This window comes from Falco naumanni, chromosome 8, assembly GCF_017639655.2.
Source record: "Falco naumanni isolate bFalNau1 chromosome 8, bFalNau1.pat, whole genome shotgun sequence".
In the NCBI taxonomy this organism is placed as follows: Eukaryota; Metazoa; Chordata; class Aves; order Falconiformes; family Falconidae; genus Falco; species Falco naumanni.
Window position 1 is genome coordinate 59,311,003 of NC_054061.1, and position 18,767 is coordinate 59,329,769.

The following is an 18,767-nucleotide window of genomic DNA, read 5'->3' on the forward strand; positions in this document are numbered from 1 at the left end:
CTCTGACAGGGGGTGGGGAACCTACCCTAGGGCATGGTTGGAGCCCGAGGGGCTCTGCCTTCCCGGCACTCCTCTGCAGTGCCAGGAAAGAAGCAGGAGGTTTCATCTGGAGTTTTGCCAGTGGGGCAAGTTGTAACAAAGAGCTCTGCCAACAGGGTGCACCTGGGTATAATTTGATAGAAAACAGGATAATTCTTAAATTAAAAGGCAGCAGATGCTGATGTCAGCCTGGCCTGGGTGCCAGGTTACGGAGCAGATCACCCTGACCGCCACGGCACGTGCAGCACGGCCGGGGATCGGTCCCAGCCAGCACGGGGTTATGAAAGGCGGGTGCTGCTTGGCATCCTGATCCCCTTCTGTGACAAGGTGACCTGCCCAGTGGGTGAGGGAAAGGCTGTGGGTGGCATCTGCCCCGGCCTCAGCAAAGCTGTTGACACGTCTCCCCCAGCACGTCCCACAGCGTGTCCAGAGCCGTGCAGGGGGCTGGGAAGGGGCTGGGGCACAAGGCTGATGGGGGGGCTGGGGGCACTGCGGGGGGTCAGCCTGGAGAGGGGGTGGCTCAGGGGGGCCCTGATCGCTCCCTGCAGCTGCCTGACAGGGGCGGTGGGCGGGGGGGGTCGGTCCCTTCTCCCAGGGAACGAGCGACAGGACAAGGGGAAACGGCCTCGAGTTGCGCCAGGGGAGGTTTAGGTTGGGTGTGAGGGAACATTTCTCCACCGAAAGGGCGGTGAAGCCCTGGGACAGGCTGCCCAGGGGGGCAGTGGGGTCACCATCCCCGGAGGGGGTTAAAAGATGTGCGGCTGTGGTGCTTGGGGACAGGGTTCAGTGGTGGGCTTGGCAGTGCTGGGTTAATGGTTGGACTTGGTGATCTCAAAGGTCTTTTCCAACCTACATGACTCCATGATTCTATCCAGAATCATGATATGACAGCTTTTCATATGGTGTCTGTCCCTGCTACCTGCAGGAGCGGTGGCGTGCCTGGTCCTATCCGCAGCTGCCTGTGTTCTGGCAGGAACCCACCGCAGCACACCTTGGGCTTATTTTCCATGCACCCAGGAGAGGTGTGCCCGCACCTCTTCTCGTGGGGTGACAGACCTCTCCCCTGAACTGGCGGAGGCTGGGAGTCCTCACGCCTCTGCCAGGCAGGGCTCCCTCAGGACCTTTCCGGGGAGTTGCAGGCGTTCCCTCTCCCCACTGCCTCCCTCCAGCCTCTCCTCTGGTGTGCTCAGCCCCCTGGGGCTGCCCTCTCCAGTGCTTCCCCCTCACCGCTGCCAGCCAGACCTCCCTGCTCTCCCTCCCCAGCCACGCTGCAGGAGCAAGGAGGTTTTGAGTACTGTTTCCCCACAAAATGTCAAAATCAAAACTCCCTCGTCAGGGAGGGGATGGGTGCAACAAGCGGTTTGCGTTCGGGGGATGATGCGATCCTGGCAACCCTCTGAGCACCTGTGAAATCATGAGCGGGAGGTGTTAAAGAGCCTCCCTCCTGCTCACTGCTAGACTTCAGCCTGATTTGTTTTGTTTTCTTTTGGTTTATTGTTGTTTTGGTTTTTGGTTTGGTTTTTTTTTGTTGTTGTTGTTTTTGTGTTTTTTTTTTTTAATTTGGAGCAGTGAAACAGAGCACAAAATGTATTCCAAATAAACTCCTTGTTATGCAACCGCTTCGTGACGGGGCACGAAAACCTACCCGGCACAACAAGGGATACAAGGATCTGAAATACCTACTGGTCACGGCTGAAGCCCATATTTCCCTGTTCTGCTAAGGGGCCTGTGCTTGTAATGAGCTGACGTTCAGAGCCGCAGTTTGTCCATCTCCCAGGGGCGCTTCCCACCAGAGGCGCAGCATGAGAGCCTTTGCTGTGGGGATAAGCGGTCACGATGCAGCTCCAGCAGCACAAAGAGGGGTCCTCTGGCTGCTGGCACGTGATGCCCACCAGCCTGGCAGTGCCTTTGGGATGGCTCCTCCACTCTAAAGCTATCCTGAAGCGAGCAGCAGCCTCTGATTGCAGGTTGTGGAGCCCAGCAGGGGAAGGCGATGGCTGAAAGCGCCGCAGGGAGCAGCCCTGCCACTGCTGCAGCAGCCGGCCATGCACTGAGGCAGCCGCTCGCTCGCCCTGAAGGAGCTGAACCGTTTGACGAGGGGCGAAAACTAAGCATGGGCTTCTTGCTGGTATCGTACTTCAGACCTTGACCAAGCACTTCTGCAAAAGATTTGGGCTTTATTGCATTTTACCCAGGCCAAGTCCTTCTGCTAATGTTTTTGCCATGTCTCACCATGGCTTCCTGGTTTGGTTTTTTTTGGTTTTGTTTTCTTTTTTTTCCTTCCATTTTAATTTTGTTCTTGATTTTCGGTGTGACTTGTTGTACTCTATGACAATAACCTTCTTAGCTCTAATGTCCCTCCTACCCCTCAGCAGTTGACCAAGCTCCACCAGTTGGCTATGCAGCAAACCCCCTTTACTCCCCTTGGACAGACCACCCCCGCTTTCCCTGGTACGTACCCACACACCCTTTCTAGATATCCTTCTCTTCTTACCTGTAGAGTTTCTCTCTCTTTCTAAACTCATGCTATTTAATGGAAACAAGCAGGGCAAGTAAAACTGCAGTTGCAATGTCCGTGGGAAAAGGTTATCAGGGAGACTAGACGGATGTTTGGGGGTTATGGTCCTCATGGGCGAGCTCCCAGCCATTAACCGCGCACGCCTGGACTGCTCCTGTGAAGCCACGCTTACCTTGCTCCCAGCTTTGCTGGCTTTCCCAGCAGAAGCGATGAGTGCCAGCCTCCCATCCTTCCCCACCCAGAGGAGGTAGCATCCCCTGCTGTGTGCTGATCTGGACCCTGGCGGGACATCCCCGCTTTCCCAGGGGGACAGCTCAGTGCCAGCTGGGTGTGCTGCCCCGGCATGCGTGGGGAGTGGTGCTGAGCCAGGCAGGACAGCACCCCCATACCTGGGGGAGCAATGGGAAGGACCTGCGGCCTTTGGGAGCTGCGTTGAAGGGAGGACAGCCAGCCCTGGCGTGGTGCAGCAGCCTTGTCCCAAGGCTGGCGTTTTCACGGTGACCTGGGAAGCAGATAGAGCGCAGGGGATGGAGATACTTAAAGTACCTTTGTTTACTCGATGGTCAAAGTGCCGGTTGGAAATGCCTTTTCTGACAGTATGTTCATCATATTTTGAGCTTCCTAGATGAAGTGACATTGCTTATCTCCTCGAAGGCAAAAGCATTAAACCTGTTTCTTCTTTGCTCTTCAGGAGAAAAGCTGCCCTTACATTCCTCCGAAGAAGCTCAAAATCTGATGGGCCAGTCATCAGGTAAAACACAAAGCTACAGGGAAATAAGCAGGCTTCTGTTGAAATATATTTCTTAAATAGGACTGTGCCATTGTTGTGCTCTTAGATAAATTGTGGTACTTGTGCAGAAGACGGCAGGTTTTTCTTGGTGGGCAGGGAGAGGCCAGGCAGCACCGTGCCTGCCTTTCTCCTGTGTACAGCATGTCAAAAGAAAAGTGCCTGGAGTTTATTGCCTAGTTTTTTGATGTTTGCGTGTAACTGCCATCTGTGTAACAGAAAGACATCAGAGTTGTCACCTTATTTAATTTAATTTTGCATAAACTTTGCTTAGAAACAGTAGGAAAATGCCTGTGGGAACAGAAATGGCATGCAATTTTAGCCATCTAAGCCGTTCAAGGTGAGCTGCTTTTTCAGTGGGACAGGACCCCGAGGAGCCGAAGCATGGCTGTAATCTTGGAGAAATTTTGATGTCCAATGTCCCGCACATTCATCCGTATGTGCTGAACATGCTTGTCTCTTAGAACCTACCATTGCTTAGAGGAGTTATCCTGAGACCTGGTGGCTCACAGGCGATGTGAGCCAGACCTGATGTGAGCCAGACCTCCCCTGGGTGCAGCTGGGGCACGTGCATGCTCTGGGGGCAGGCAGGGTGCATCCCATGCATGCCTCTAAAGAGCCTGGGGACATTGCCTAACTATGAAAGCAAACGTAGCCCTAGTAAATAGACCCCACAAGACCACAGTAAATGTAGATTTCATGATAGTGACCTGCACAGCCTTGTTTTCTCTGCATGCCCTGCTTTGCCCTTTGATCACCCCAGGCACTAATCCTGCCCTGAGCACCCCACCCCACCCCCCAGTACATCGGTGGGGACTGCATGTGCATATCAAAGAGGAAGGATGTGGTGTGCTAAAATAAACAATCCCCAGGTAATGGAGAAGGACTTGTGATGCAGGGGTGGTGCGGTACCACGGCACTGTGGGCCCCAAGGGCTTCTAGCAGCACCCTTGGCATCTGAGTGTGGGGTAGGGGACACTATGAGTCTGAGGAGCCTACCTTGCATTTCCAAAGACCTTGGAGTGCCTCAATGCTCCTCTGAGCCCATCCCCAGCGCTCTGCTCCCTTCAGGAGACGTTTTCTGCCATACCCAGGCTGCTACGGAGCTGGACCTTGTAACTCATGGTCAAGAGACAGGGACACCCACACCCAGAGGGACACATCGTTGTCTTAGCTGCAGTCCACCTTGCCCAGAACTGTGAGGAGGCTCGGTGTGAAAGATGGTCCAGGGCTGGAGAAATGTGTCTTCCAGTGCAGGGTGCTATGAAGTCATTGTTAAGCATTGCCCGCTGTGTAAAGGCTGGGCAGGAGCTGTTTTGTGCAGGCTTTGGCGTTAGTGCACCTGGCACGGGTGAAGGAGGGCGTAGGGCTGCCAAGTGGAGGATCTGCATCTCCACCTCCTGCATTTCCCCTCCACTGTGCGCTCCCAAGTGACAAATGTGGTAAAGAGACCTCCTGCAAGCAGATGCCTGCATGGTGTACCCAGGCGTCATGTCTCTGTAAGGGAGTTACAGCTCAGAAGCTGCATTTGGGAAAGCGCAGGAATCATGCATGAGCGCACTGAAGATACCCAGGATTCTCCTTTCTAGAGGGGTGATGCTGAAATGGGATTGCAACGTAAAGCTTCATTTCAGTATTTTAGAAATTTTGCTTTGACAGCGCTGGTACCCAGACAGACATCAGTTCAGACCTGCTGGGTTTTAAAACCTATGCGGCTGTTGCCGGCAAAACTGGATGGGAGCTCCTCTTCCTCAGCGCAGAGGGCCTCGATGGAAATGCAGTCCAGCAAAACTTGACCGTTGCTTGCAGTAGCTGCGCAGCACAATTAAGGTAGTGGCATATTGCCGTGTGGCGTGAGGAATTCGGTGCTGCTGCTGTCTTGTGTTGTAGCAGCCCAGCACTTCCAGTCTCTTTGTGCTTCTTTGCTCTGCACCTCCTTACTCCCCTCTTTCCTTGGGTACAGACCTTGCAGTCTTCCATCCTCTCACACACGCTGCTTTTAAAAGCCTTCATCAGTAGTTTATATCATGCGGGTGAGGGGTTTTTTGCAGTCGCTGCAAATTCCTGTGAGCCACCAGACAGCTTGTCTCTTGCAGATTTGACACAGGACATCCCTGCTTCAGTGTTGAGGTGGTTTCATAAGGAATCCTGTGGGAGAGGCAGGGTTTGACCTGGCCTAGGAGCATTACGGCATGCTGTCCTCCTGCCTCTGGGGTGCACACACAGGGCAGCCTGTGGCTCCAGCCTTTCCCACTGCGGAGAGTGCTCTCCCTGACTCAGGAGAGGCTGGGGGAAGCGTATTGCTGCCTTTGCTCCTTGCCATGTAATTCTGTAGGGAAGCAGGCTCTAACTCTTCATACAGTTCACCTTGCTTTCCCTCGGGAGTAAGAGGGATCATCGGTCCTGGGTCCAGCTAGCGTGCACGTCTTAGCAGTTTGGATTAGCTTCAGTGTGCAAATCTGTGGGGCTTTAACTTGCAAAGGACTTTGCAGGCAGCCCTCTACTAGTGATGCCGGATCCCCCGGGAAGCCGGATTTGGGGCACCAAGCTGCTGCCGTAACCGAGCGGCTGTGCCGCTGTGTCCAGGGAGGGCTGAGAGGGTGTGTGGACAGCCCTCCCCGTGGCAGGCTGCCTGCCTCTGGGGCTGGGTTTCCTAGCCAGCAGGCTGTCTGCTGCTGTGTTGAGGAGGACTTCGTGGGAAAGTGCTTTTCCCACCTCTCTCTGGTGATGCTGCAACCTTACACGATAACGCACCCTCCTCTGAAGGCATTCCCAGTGGGAAGACGGAAGGCGGGAAGTGAGGCACTCATGGGGCAGCGCCTGCGAGGCCAGCTCGAGGGATGCAGGGGAAGGTGGCACCCACCTCCAGCAGAGTCAGGTAGCAACCATCTTCCTCCTCCTTGTACCAAAGTGTGTGATCCCCTTCCCCTCCCAGCCCTGGAGCAGGACGCAGCCTTTGCAGTGTTGACTGTTGCAGGAAAGCAGTGGAGCTCCGCCGCGCTGCCTCTGCAAGCTATAACCATTTTCCCTTGCATATGTCCAGGTTTGGATGCCAGTCCCCCGGCCAGTACTCATGAACTCACCATTCCCAATGATGTAAGTAAATCCAAGTGCTTCCTCAGCACGTGTGTGTGTGCGTGTGTTTCCACATAGATATACATGTCTTTGTGTGTGTGTGTGTATATGTGTGTATATATATATATATATAAATAAGCTGCAGGCATATGACTTTGTTAATTATGATTAGAGATGCCCCTTCACCAGGTTCACTAATGCCCTGTGCAGTCTGTTGGGGATCAGCCTGTAGCATAAAGCGCCTGTTGGACTACACCCCGTCGGTAGCTTTCCTAGGCATAATCCCCCTTAATGGTCCTTTTTCCTTTCCAAGTGAACTCAGTGCTCATGAAACATGCCCAGTTGACAGCACTGGGAAGGGGAGCGAGCTCCCGAGCCAGCCCTGATTAAACCACAATTGCTTAATCTAGCACGGGCAGATCTGAGATGATGTTTCAGCTCAAGCGTAGTTACTGGGGGGTGGGGCGGGGCGAGTTGAAGAGGAGGTAAGTAAATAATTTTTCTGATGCCACAAAGTGCCACACAGGCATCTGAAGGATGGTGCGTCTCATCTTAGTACTGGTGGCAGGCAGCTTTTGGGTCTTACGGATGGAGGCATTGTGGGAAAGTGGATGTTGGACTGGGATATTCACTGGAAGGAGGCTGGAGTCATGCTGGGCATGGAGCAGTTTGAGGAGAGTACGTGGGGATGCTCAGGTGGGAGGAGGAGGGATGGAGAGCCCAACACAGCTGGCACCTGAATTCATGGGTCTCACTTGCTTCTGGACTGGCCCGTGGGTCTCTGTGGGTTAACTAGCCTGCGCTCAAATCAGGATCAGGGCAAATGGTGACATGGCTTCCAGTCTCTGTCCCCATCTGGATCACTTGTAAGCATCTTCAGCCCGTCCTCATCAGGAGTTTCTGGATCGGGTCTGGCAGCTGTCGCTACTTCTTCCTGCTGTTCACCAACACAAGACAGTGCAAGGGAAGAGCAGCAACCTGGCTGCAGCTGCTGGGCACCTCTGCTCCTCCAGGATGTGTACCCAGGCCTCCTTCCACCTGAGAAACATGGCAGTGAAACAGCTTCCAAGCATCTGCTGGCTGAAACCCTTGGAGATGCTTTGCCCCAGGGCTGAGCACTGTGGGAAGGCTACGCAGAGGAGCCTGTGGGATACAGCAGCAGGGCTGATCCTGGATCTGTTTCTGTCCATCCAGCAGGGATCCCCCTTGAGAGGCTGCAAGGAGCTTTGCAAGTGCTCCTTAGGTTGCAACAGTCATGTCTGTCAAGCATGGGGGACCATAGCCCTGGCAGCAATGAGGGTATCTTCAGGAACATCAAATACCCTTGCAAAAGGGCCCACATGGGAGAAAAAGATGCCAAGGGACCTCCCACAGGACCCAGGAGCACTCGGAGCATTCGCTCACCAGAAGCCCAGCTCTCATCAGACCTGCACAGCACTGAACATCATCACCTGCATCCCTCTGCCCACTGAAAAATGCCTCCTTAGCTCTGCCTCCTGTTGTTTTGAAGGATTTTAAACATTCCCTGTCACCTTCCCTGCAAGTGGAGGACAGGTTTGGGTTTCTTAAAGCAAAGGGTCTACAGGTGTGGTTTAGTGGTGTAGATCAGCTTGGGGTTGTGCTGCAGTTCAAGGAAATCTGATGATACTCATCTTGTTTCTCCTCTGACTGTCAGGAGAAACCTGAATGCTGTTCAGCTTGGCTGTTGCTGAACTTGTGTCTAGTCTGGCTCCTCAGGTCTCCCCAGCAGGTTCCCATCTGTAAGGGATTTTCATTTGCTGTAGCATCTCTGAGTTACTTCTGCGTCATGAAGACCAGAATGGGCAGCTGTTGGGCCAAACACCCCACTGCAGCCCCTGAGATAGTTGATACCCTTCCAGCACTGCAGTGGCGTTTATATTCAGGTCCGTATGGGACAAACCACTAAGGTAGCCCCATGATCTGACAAAAGGACCGGTGAACATTTGGAGGAGTAGTTGTCTGCACTTCTACAGTGACAGAAACCCAGCAGCTCTCAAGATGGATGTCCCACGTATAATATTCCCAGGTGCGACCTTGGTAAAGAGCTCAAATGCTGATGGCCAAGAGAAGCATGCAGAAACACTGCATGCCTGTGTTGGTAAAGTGGACATCTCGGTATGTGCTACCAAGCTGCGGAGGTGCTTGAGGGAACCATAGTTTGATGCACAAATGAGCAAGAGCAAAGATGAAGACTGTTGAAGTTCAAGCCATTGAGGACCATTGAGGAAAGTCAAGGGGCAGGCAGCTGAGGAAATTCAAACCTCCAGCTGGCTCTGATTTTTTCACAAGCGTGTGAAAGACATGTTTTGAAGTAGGATTCTCTTCCTCTGCTGGTGCCACAGCCGCACGGTGCTCTCCTGTCAGTGGTGTGTGTGCTGGAGAGCCCTTGTGTTGCCCCAGAAGAGCTGAAGGGAGTATCAGAGGCAGTGAGGATGTCCCAGCAGGGTAGAAGAATTGTGGGATGGGGTGAGCAATGCAAAGCTATCAGTGGTGTGTGGCTGCACCAGCTGAGGAGGGGCTCTTGGGGTTGGGCTGTCCCCGGGGAAGGCAGTGGGCTTTTTTTCTTCTGGTAATGCACCCTGTATAGCCACGGTCAGGTCTGCTTGATTGGCAAGGGGATGAGTGCAGAGCACAGTCTGAAATGTGACTAACTCCCATCCTCGCAAAACGTTGACCAATTATTAGACCATGAAAATTATTATTACCGAAATGAGCCGGTATAACACCTCGGCCTTCTTGAAGCCCTCTGAGATGCTGGGCATTGTGTGTGGATAATTGAAATTTGCCCCCGAGGAGCAGAGCGAGGCAGGCTGCTGGACTTGCCCTGGGAGGACCATGCTCACATGCAGGTGGGATTCACCCCGGGGCTGGCTGTCTCCTGTTTTCATGAGCATTAAGGTCACTCGCGCCCCAGGGCAGAGGGAGGAAGGCTTCTGGCCAGCGCCGTGCGGTTGTGCTCATGTCTGGTGACTGCCAGAGCTGCCGCTTCTCAGACGTTCCCCCCGTGCTTTTTTTCTAGCTAATAGGCTGCATAATTGGACGCCAAGGGACCAAAATCAATGAAATTCGGCAGATGTCGGGAGCGCAGATCAAAATCGCCAACGCCACGGAAGGGTCATCGGAGCGCCAAATTACCATCACAGGAACCCCTGCAAACATCAGCCTCGCGCAGTACCTCATCAACGCCAGGTGAGACCCCCCCGCCGACCTCCGCCGCCGTGGAACCCATCCTGCCAGCGTGGTGGGAGCAGCGCTCGCTCCCGGCACCACGGGCCAGGAGGGGCTTCCTGAGGCCAGCTGGGACGGATGGTGGCTTGCTGAGACCTCTGAGCGGGGACCAGATGTCACCAGCGGGACCTCTCCCCGCACCTGGCACTTTGGCTGGGGACTGGGAGCTGCTTCGCTGCCGGCGGAGCGGCCACGGGTTGCGCCGGTCGTCTGCCCACTCACCACTCTTGCTCAAGGATTTTGGTCGTGGGTGGGAAAAATCGCCGCCATCTTTCCCTGCGGATGAGGCAGGGGACAGGGACGGGGACAGAGCTGAGCCGGTGGTGGGGAGGCATCACTTGGGACCTGCTCGCTGGGATCCCAGCATCGCTTACTGCCACCTCGAGCCTCTTCCGTGTGCTTCCAGGCCTCCCAAAGGCTTTCCTCCATCCAATGAAAATAATCAGTCCAATAAACACGAGACATGGGAACGGCCTGATTGCTTCCTTTTCATGCTCAAAAGCTTGGTGCAGCAGGACTTTGCAGGGGCCAAGGGTTCCCGACACCACCTCCAGCTGGGGGGTGATGCTGCCTGTGCTGTGAGGGGCCGGGGGTCTGGCAGGGGGCTGCGAGGGGATTGTATGGGAGGGGTGCGTAGCTGGAGAGCAGTTGGTGACCAGTTTTGTGCTGGCAGTGAGCCGTGTCCGGGGTGCTCACACAGACCTGTTTGCGTCTACGGACTTGTGGATGGGGAGTTTAAGGGGAGACAGGGCCTTCCACTGGCTTTGCGCCTGCTTGGCCCAGCTGTGCGAGCTAAGGCCACTCGCCCATCCGTGCCCTCCGCTGCGGGCAGAGTCGGTGCCGTGCCAACCCGCCGCCAGCCCAGGATGTGCGCGGCTGCAGGAGGCTGCCAGCAGGGTCCTGAGGATGGGGGGCTGTCAGTGGCGACTCTGACGTTCGTTGGGGTGTTGGCTGGGAGAACCGGTGAGGTCTGTATGTTCTTTCTCCTCCTTCCACCCAACCCACCTCAGCCCCTACCTGAAACAGACCTCCACCATCCCCCCCTGCCCCGCTGTCCCGCTGCCCACACCCATGGCGCCTCTCCAGCCGCTCAGGAGAGGGATGGGGCCGGCCCCACGCCCACAGGCATGGCCGAGTGGCTTTCCCTGCAGCTCCTTGCCAATACCCCCCACCTCCTGAGACAAGAGAGAGAAAGAAAAGAAAAACAAGCGGCTCTGTTACGGAAAGGGCTGGCTGAGCTGCCGCCTGTGCTGTGGCAGAGATCACCTGGCAGGGGCAGGATGGAGCATAGCTCAGCCTCTCCCATAGTTTGAAAAACCAGAGCAAAACGAAGAAGCTGGGGGAGCTGGGACAGCTGCCTGTCCTCCGTGGGAGGGATGCTGGTGCAAGTGAAGCCGTGTGCTGGGATGTCTCCTGCCAGCACCCCTGGTGGGTGGCACCTCTGCCACAACGCAGTGCCAGGGACAGGCATTACCCGGCAGCAGTGAGGAGAGGGGAAGGCAGCTGGCCATCGAGCTGACTTTGTGCTTCAGCCCCCCTTGCCCTCCACGGGGACCTCCAAGCCCCATGCACTCAAGCCACCCGGTGATGCTCTGCCTCCCGTCTGAGCAGGGTGTAGGCAAGAGGAGGAGCGCTGCCCCGCAGGGTCTTCGTTTTCTTTTCTGCTCCAGTTATTAAGCGCTTGTTTTTGTCTCCCCCCCTACCCCTCTCTCTGCCCCTGTCTATTCTAGGCTGACGTCTGAGGTCACTGGAATGGGCGCACTCTAATTTCCACCCACCATCCTCCACTCCGCACCACCCGACCCTCTCCAGCCACCGGCACTCCACCCAGCCTGTACTGCCTGTACATTTACCGTCTTCCCTTTGCCTCCACAGATACTCTTTTCTTTACTAACGAATATATATATATATATATAAATACACACGCATATGCACACACTGGAACGTTGCGTTATGAACTCCTAACTGTGCTCCTGAGGCTGCTCCCAAACTCTTTGGTTATGGTCCTTGTTTTCAGCGTATGGTGTTATTACTTCATCTGCTTTTTGGGGGGGGCGGGGAGGGGGGGTTGGTTTTTTTCCGCTGGCGAGACTTCAGAAGATGATGGGGTCTCTAGTGTCAGTCTAGTGTAGCTACTTACACATTTGAGTTGACGTTGGCGGTACTTGCTGTAGCCTATGGACATGTGACACCACCCAGAGCTGTGTGTGCTTCGGGGTACTTACTTTTCTCACCCTTCTTCCTTTGATGTTCCCTCTTCGCTTTGCTTGTCCTGGCTCACCTTTGCGACCTCGCATCCCTGCCCTCAGGGTAAGGTGTGGTTTTCACCCTGTGTTATTTGGGAAGCAGGACGTGCGGGAGGCAAGCCAACGTGCCGGGTTCACCCACAGACTTCTCTCTTTGCAACATGGCAGGGTCCAGACAAGCCATTTTTCATACTAAACAGAGGGAATCACACACACAGGTACACACAAACAGTCCTCTTTTTTAACTAATGAGCAACTGGAAGTGGGAAGAATTCAGCTGTACAGGATTCACACCCCCAGGGGCCTTTGCAAGCACTCTTTTGACAATCCCCACGAGCAAAACCTTTGGACGATAGCTCAGGAAGCTCTGTGAGCCGGCTGTGTTTGTCGCTGTTTGTGTTCAATAAATGTCTGTGCAGCTCTGCTACCGATGGGCTCCGACTGTTCTTCTCCTGGGTTGCCCCACCATCTCCAGCCCCATCCTTCCCTCTGCATCTTTCTGCACCTTTTTAGCTGCTTGGAGGGAAGGTGGGGGTTGTATACCAAACTTCTTCATTATTATTATTATTATTATTATTATTATTATTATTATTATTATTAATTACTACTACTACTATTATTATTATTACTATCGTCATTATAACCATCATCATAATTTTATTTTATTGAGAGAAGGTCCCCATCAGTGATGCACTTCCTGAGTGATTGTAAGCTTTCTTTTTTTCAAAAGGGAGGGTATTTGGCTTGCATAATGCTGTGCTTTTCCTGAAGATTAATTTACAAGTTACAGTATAACAACAAACATCTCTCACTGCCCCCTTGTCTGGACGGATCTGCCATGTCTGTGCCCCACACCCTTCCCCAAGACCCTCTATGCCCAGTCCTGTCTTCTGCTTCCAGCCTTTACTCCTCTCTCCTCTCTCTCAAACAGGGAAACAAATATATTTTCCATCTGTTAATTTCCTACTGTACAAAAAGTATGGTTACATGGTTTTTCTGTATTGCAAATGAGGGGATCATGACGCACCATGTCCCCAGGCAGCAAAAGCAGCCACACAATATATTTTTGCACCATGCCACATGGGAAATATATTGTTTCTCCAGGTGAGCCCCAAGACTTCATGGCTTTCCCTCTCTTCCTCCCCTCATGCCGGCAGGCACCACTGGCAGCTCCCTTCCCTTCTCCTGCCAGGACACTGGACCGATGCTGCTGTCACCAGTGCTGACAGTGGCACTCACACAGGGCTGCGGTGGGGACCCCAGCTGATGCCACCGCATCAGTGGAGCCAGGGATGGGCAGGGGGTTATGGGCCCCGGCACCAGCACAGGGACTGATGCAGCTGCTCGGTGGCTGGCAGGGATGATAGCATGGTTCAGAGAGGGTGAAGGGAGTGAGTGTGCTTGAGCAAGACAGTATGTGCCTGCTATCTGTGTGCATCAGGCAGCATCGTCACCTCCCCTTAGAGGTCTGTTCTAGCCTAGGAGCCCACTACTGGCAAAGCTCCAGAAAGGTGGAAGGAGCTGCCAGCCTAGATGTTGTAAAACCCATGCGTGGTCAGCTCTCTGGAGCATTCCAGGCCTCTGCATTTAAAGGCACTTCCAGCTTCTTCATAAGATGCTTTGCTGCCCGTTCTTAACACTTTGCTCAGCTCTCCCTGGCAGCTTGGATTCAGCTGTGCCTCTCAAGATCAAACATGCTCAAGAGCATCCCCATATTCCCCATCCAGGGGAGCACAGGTGCTTTGGGGAGTGCCACGAGGGCTCAGGTGGAGCCAGTAACCTCCCCTGGTAGCAGCCCCGACTCGTATTTGTGCTGATTTTGGAGGAGGGAGGGAGCCCAGGCACCACATGCTGCCTCCCCCAAGCTGCCGGCTGGCCAGAGCAAGCACAGAGCTGCTCGCCAGGTTGGTAAGTCAGCCGTGAGCAACCGGCATGCTTCATCTTCTCCTGTTCCTCGCTTTGGTCTAGCCCAAGTATTTTTCCTGTTAAAAGAACAAAATACCTTTGTGTGAACCCAGCATGAAAAGAACCACCCACCGGCATGCTGGAGCCACCTTGTGAGCTGGGTGGTGAGCTGGGGTATGTGCTAGCCAGCAGAAGCTCTGCATCCCCCTGCCACCACCCTCCAAGCAAAGCGATGGCAGCCAGTGGCTTGGGGCAATACCCTCCTCGGAGAGGGATGGTGCATGGAGGGACCAGCCCATCCTGCCATGGCTTAGCTCTCCTGTCGGGCTGTAGCACAAGTCAGAGCATGAGCAGGTCTTGCAGGCGATAGAGGCACATGAAAAGCAAACCGAGGTGTGTGGCAGGAGCAGCCTGACTCTTCTTGTGCCACTTTCTTGGCATGCGGGAGCACTTCAAAACGCTGGCACACAGGGCACAGTCAGAAATCAGCAGCAGCATCACATTGACCAAGGCTGAGAAACATCTTAAGCCAATGTGTTTGTGGCGTTCGTGTATCTGTCAGGCACTTATGCTCTGAGTTCCTCAGGCATATTAGGGCAGGGGACCTTAATAGCTAGCTAACTGCAATGAATTTGGAAATGGCTTTGCACAGGGACCTGCGGTTTCTGCAGATCGTGTCTGCCCTGAATTTCTTCGCTGCGTGTGCTGTGCTCCCCATGCTACTCCCCACCTCCGCTGAGACAGCGCTGCCCAAAATAGCAAATGCCAGATTGGGTCTGCCAGATGCAACTGAGCTCAGAGGCTACTAGAGAGGAGGAGCAGGCTGCAGCAATACCTCTACACCCACCCCCATGCCAGTGAACCCGCAGATAACATCCACCATCCCAGCCCACTGCAATGTCTGTCACCCGGTGAGACTGCGCCTCCTGGTAGAGCCACCACAGGAATCTGTGGTGAAGGAGAGGAGCTCAGATACGAGCATCATCGCTCTGGCATCAGGCGGGTGTCCGAGCTGTTGTGTCAAGTCGCATGCAGCAGCAGGGACTTGCTCTTGGGAGCAGCCTGGGGAGCAGTACGCGGAGCTGCCACCTTATAGGAGTGCTGCGTCCTTGAAGCATCAGCTCTGCGTGGAGCAGCGGGAGAGTCTGGCAAATCTTTTAGCACCTAGATAAAAAGCATTGCTGCTCAGGATGTGGTTTTTAAGGACTGTCGCTGAAGTGTGCCGTCCCAGGGGTCAGAGCGTAGGGCTGGGTTTTACCTTCTCCCCGTGGCATCTCAGCTCGCGTTATCTGAACAGTGTCTGCTTGCGTGATTGTTAAATCTCGAGGTCTTGCCATGGGACTTCAGGAGGCAAAAGAAGCTTGATGTACCAAACTGCTCACAATTCCCTTTTTTGCTCTGATACAGGATGCATTTTTGGTTTAGCTTTGTGGAGACTATTTGTAACACTTGAGCCACTTGAGCAACTCTAGCTGGGAAATGCCAGCCCTCCTGCAAATGAAGCTGGAGGTTTCTCAAACCAGGCATGCAAAAAATGATAAATCTATACTAAGCCCCTACAAAGCAAATGCTTATTCTTCTTCCATTGCTCAGGATTCCCCTCCTCAGTGGAGGGGGAGATACAGCCAAGCTGTGGAAGGGAGTGGGAAGGAGCTGAGCCTTTTGCTGTAGGGCTGGGGAGAGAGGAGCCTGTGGAAAGCACCAGGTGGGATCCTGCAGGAGAGGGCACAGTGAAGGATGCGGTCATACTGGCGTGGCTGAGGCATCTCTCCTTCTGACATTACCTTTGACACTGCGACTTTTCTTCAGGGTTGCATTTCCCAGGTTATTTTTCAAATTGAGAAAAAAAAAAAAGGGGGGGGGGAAACAAAACTCCAGTGTTATGTGGGAATCTAGCAGCTTATCCATCATCAGCTGGGCTTGAGCAAGGCCTGGAGAAAGAGGTGTTTAAACAATTGCAGCATCTCCTGGGAACATGTTGGTGACAGTAACGATAAAAACAAAATCACAAGGAATTTATCAAACTCAGCTTTATTTGGTATGGCTCAAAAACAGATTTGCAGTTTTCTTTGGAAGGACCTTCAATGTTTTTTTACTTGTGAGATGTCTTGGGTTTGCGTTTTATACGAACTTAAAATGCTCCAATGATGCATCCACAGCCATGCCACTGGGAAAAGTATATGTACATCTCTAATATTGGAGTGAATATTTAATACAAACTGAACGTCCCAGTTAATCAACAGAATAGCTTTAATGCACTGCTTTTCTCTCTCAAAGCAATGCATGTTATCCAGACAGAATGATTCAAGGTTTCTGGAAGTAACCGACTCAGTGTTACTCAGTCAAACACTTTGGCAATATGTTATTATGTGGGAAACGGTTACTTTGGCAGGAAGATGTTGGTCCAGTGCCTCACCCTGCCCCTGAGTGTGGTGGCTTTCCATCAGAGAGGGGCTGGCTGAGGTCTCCACTCCCCCTCATATCCTTCCCAGGTCATGCTCCTAGATAATTGTTCGGAGTATTCTTACATGCATTTTTTTCCCTAGACCATATTTGAAAATCTGGTACGTAATGGGTTTGAAAAAAATAGATTGTTTCCCCTGAGGGAAAGTGACTTTCTACCGGGGAGACTCTTTAAATTTAATACTCTCTTTTAGTTGTAAATCAGGGGCGTTTATGTATTCATGCTAGTCACTTTTAATTATGCTAATTTCAAGCTTATGGTCTGTTAGCAAGGGTAATTTCACCCCCGCAGTGCTGGCAGAGGTGGGGTGTCTGGGGGATCGCTCTGTGCTGTGGAAGGGATGGATCCTTAATCTCATTTTCTCCTTGGCCACAGAGGTGGAAGGATGGTGCAGGCTCGGTGCAAACCCTTTCTGACACCTTTCTCACGCCCTTTGCAGAAGATGAGAGCCCAGTAGCCCACCTCCCTTAGCCCTGCCTGGCTGCAGCCCCCAGCCCCAGGGAGGTGCCCTGGTCCCCGGGCCTGGGGACCCCCCCAGGCTGGTCACTAGGTGTCCCTCTTGGCCAGCTTTCCGCACGCATCCTGCCCTAGCCCAGGCAGCCTTTGGATGTCGATGCTCCCAGCCTCTGCTCCATCTGGTTGCAGAAGACATGCCATGCTGCTGGACATGAGAAGGGAGTGGGTATTTGTGTCCCTCTCACCGGTGACCAGAGGTGACACTCACCTAGCAGGCAGCTGGCACTGTGTGCCACTGCAGGAAAGGTCCTGGCAGTGATGCCCACTTCACAGAGACACCCTAGCCCATCTAGGCAACTGCGCATAGCTAGCAGCTCCCTCGGCCATGGGTGTCCCCGTGCTCTCCGGTTATACTGGTTGTGCCAAAGGATGAGGTTGGTGGCACAAGCCCCCACCTTACGCTGGCCCAAGCCCATTTGGTCTCGCTGGCCTGGCATTTTGCAACAGAGGGACAGGGTTTTGCTGGAGAGGTCCTGAGGGTCCCCAGCCCTTGCTGTTCCCAGGGAGGTTGGCGTGTGCATGCGGGGAGCACTGTGCCTCACCCCGTGGCAGGAGCATCTGCAGCTGGTGAGAGCACCGAGCTCAGGGTGGAATGACTTGCAGAAAGGTCATGGTCTCAGTGCAATTCCCCTGCTCCCATGAGGGATATCACAGGGAGCTGGGGCTCTGCTGGGAGTGTTATTTTTGCTTTCCTTTCAAGAAAAGTTCAGCTGCGGATCTTAATCTGCTGTGCTATGCGTCGAGCCCTAGGCCTCCATCCAAAGGGTAACGTGGCAGTGACTTTCAGGAAGTACTGGATGTACTAGATGTGCAACTCCTTCAACTCCAGATGTGCCGCCCCCTTCCCACTCTGCCTCAGCACAGTTGTCCTGCAAAGAGAAACGAGACACCAGATCGCTCAGAAAGCATCCCACAGACTAAATGTAGCCAAGTGCAAACCCAGCCTGATTCTGGATTCCCACACCCATGTGTAGGCAGTTTAACCGCAGGGATGTCTCTTCCCAGAAATGATGCTCATGCCGGCTCCGCACATGGGGAGCAAAACCAGCTAGGAGATGAGCAGGATAAAAATGGACCTGCACGAGAAGGCTTCGTTTCTGAGCCTCATGCCGAACCGCAGCCTGTTGCTGATTTAAAACACACGTGCTGTTTCTAGAAGGAACTGCTTTGATCCCAAAAGGGAAAGCCGGGATGTGCATGAGGACTTGAGTATTTGAAGCACTCCTGGAGTGCTGGATTCTGGTCCCCTGCAGGCAGCATCTCAGCAGCACTATTTATTCTGGGAGTAAAGCCTTTGTCTAAGAGCATTTGAGTCTGGACCAAAAAGGGAACGAGTGACGCTTGACTCTGGAGCCTCTCTGAGTTTTGATGCTTCAGATGAGACTCCAAGGCGCGGGATGCTCCAGGGAAGCATGGGCATGATGACGGCAGGCCACCAGCCAGCTGGCAGCGTGGCCAAGCACGAAGAGCTCGGGCAGAGCGAGCTGGAGGGATGGAGCAGTGTTACCCCTGAATTCAGGTTGAGTGCGTGGCTTAGGGTCGATATCCAACAGGATTTCCCAGTGCAAAGGAGAGCAAGACAGCTTCGTGACGTGTTCACCCAAACCCCTCTCATTTAGTTGTATGAGGGGGTTCTTTGGTGAGGCTCTTCCGGGAAGAGCTCCCACGCAGACATTGCGATGACATAACCTGAGGCTACTATGGCAACCAGTGCTGTGGTTTTCCCAAGGGATATTGCTGTGTGCTACTCGGCACACAGCCATGCTCCCAAGTCTCTGCAGAGGGCTGGTGTGCTCCTTCCCACTGTCTATAAAAAGCCAGCTAAAGATGCAAACCTGACACTCCAGGGAAACCACCATCTCTGTCTTTAAAACAAATTTTCAGTTGCATACTAACATTTCTTTCCTTGCCTCAGGTAGATTTCCCCTCCCAGTATTTCAGGCTGAAATGCAATGATTTCAATATGCA

The 18,767-nt window shown here is 53.5% G+C and overlaps 1 protein-coding gene across 29 annotated transcripts in view; it reads left to right on the plus strand.

The window, feature by feature from the left end:
- PCBP3 (poly(rC) binding protein 3) overlaps positions 1–18,767 on the plus strand; it is a 58,885-nt gene that overhangs the window by 38,816 nt on the left and 1,302 nt on the right. For 8 of the 29 annotated variants that reach the window (XM_040603261.1, XM_040603262.1, XM_040603238.1 and 5 more), the window contains 4 exons: positions 2,412–2,490; positions 3,249–3,308; positions 6,388–6,440; positions 9,460–9,629. In XM_040603261.1, coding sequence (XP_040459195.1) covers positions 2,412–2,490; positions 3,249–3,308; positions 6,388–6,440; positions 9,460–9,629 — 362 coding nt within the window. Of the gene's footprint in view, positions 1–2,411; positions 2,491–3,248; positions 3,309–5,003; positions 5,175–6,387; positions 6,441–9,459; positions 9,630–11,398; positions 12,342–18,767 lie in introns of those variants that run through there. The other 21 variants (XM_040603235.1, XM_040603242.1, XM_040603251.1 and 18 more) reach the window with 15 other exon arrangements.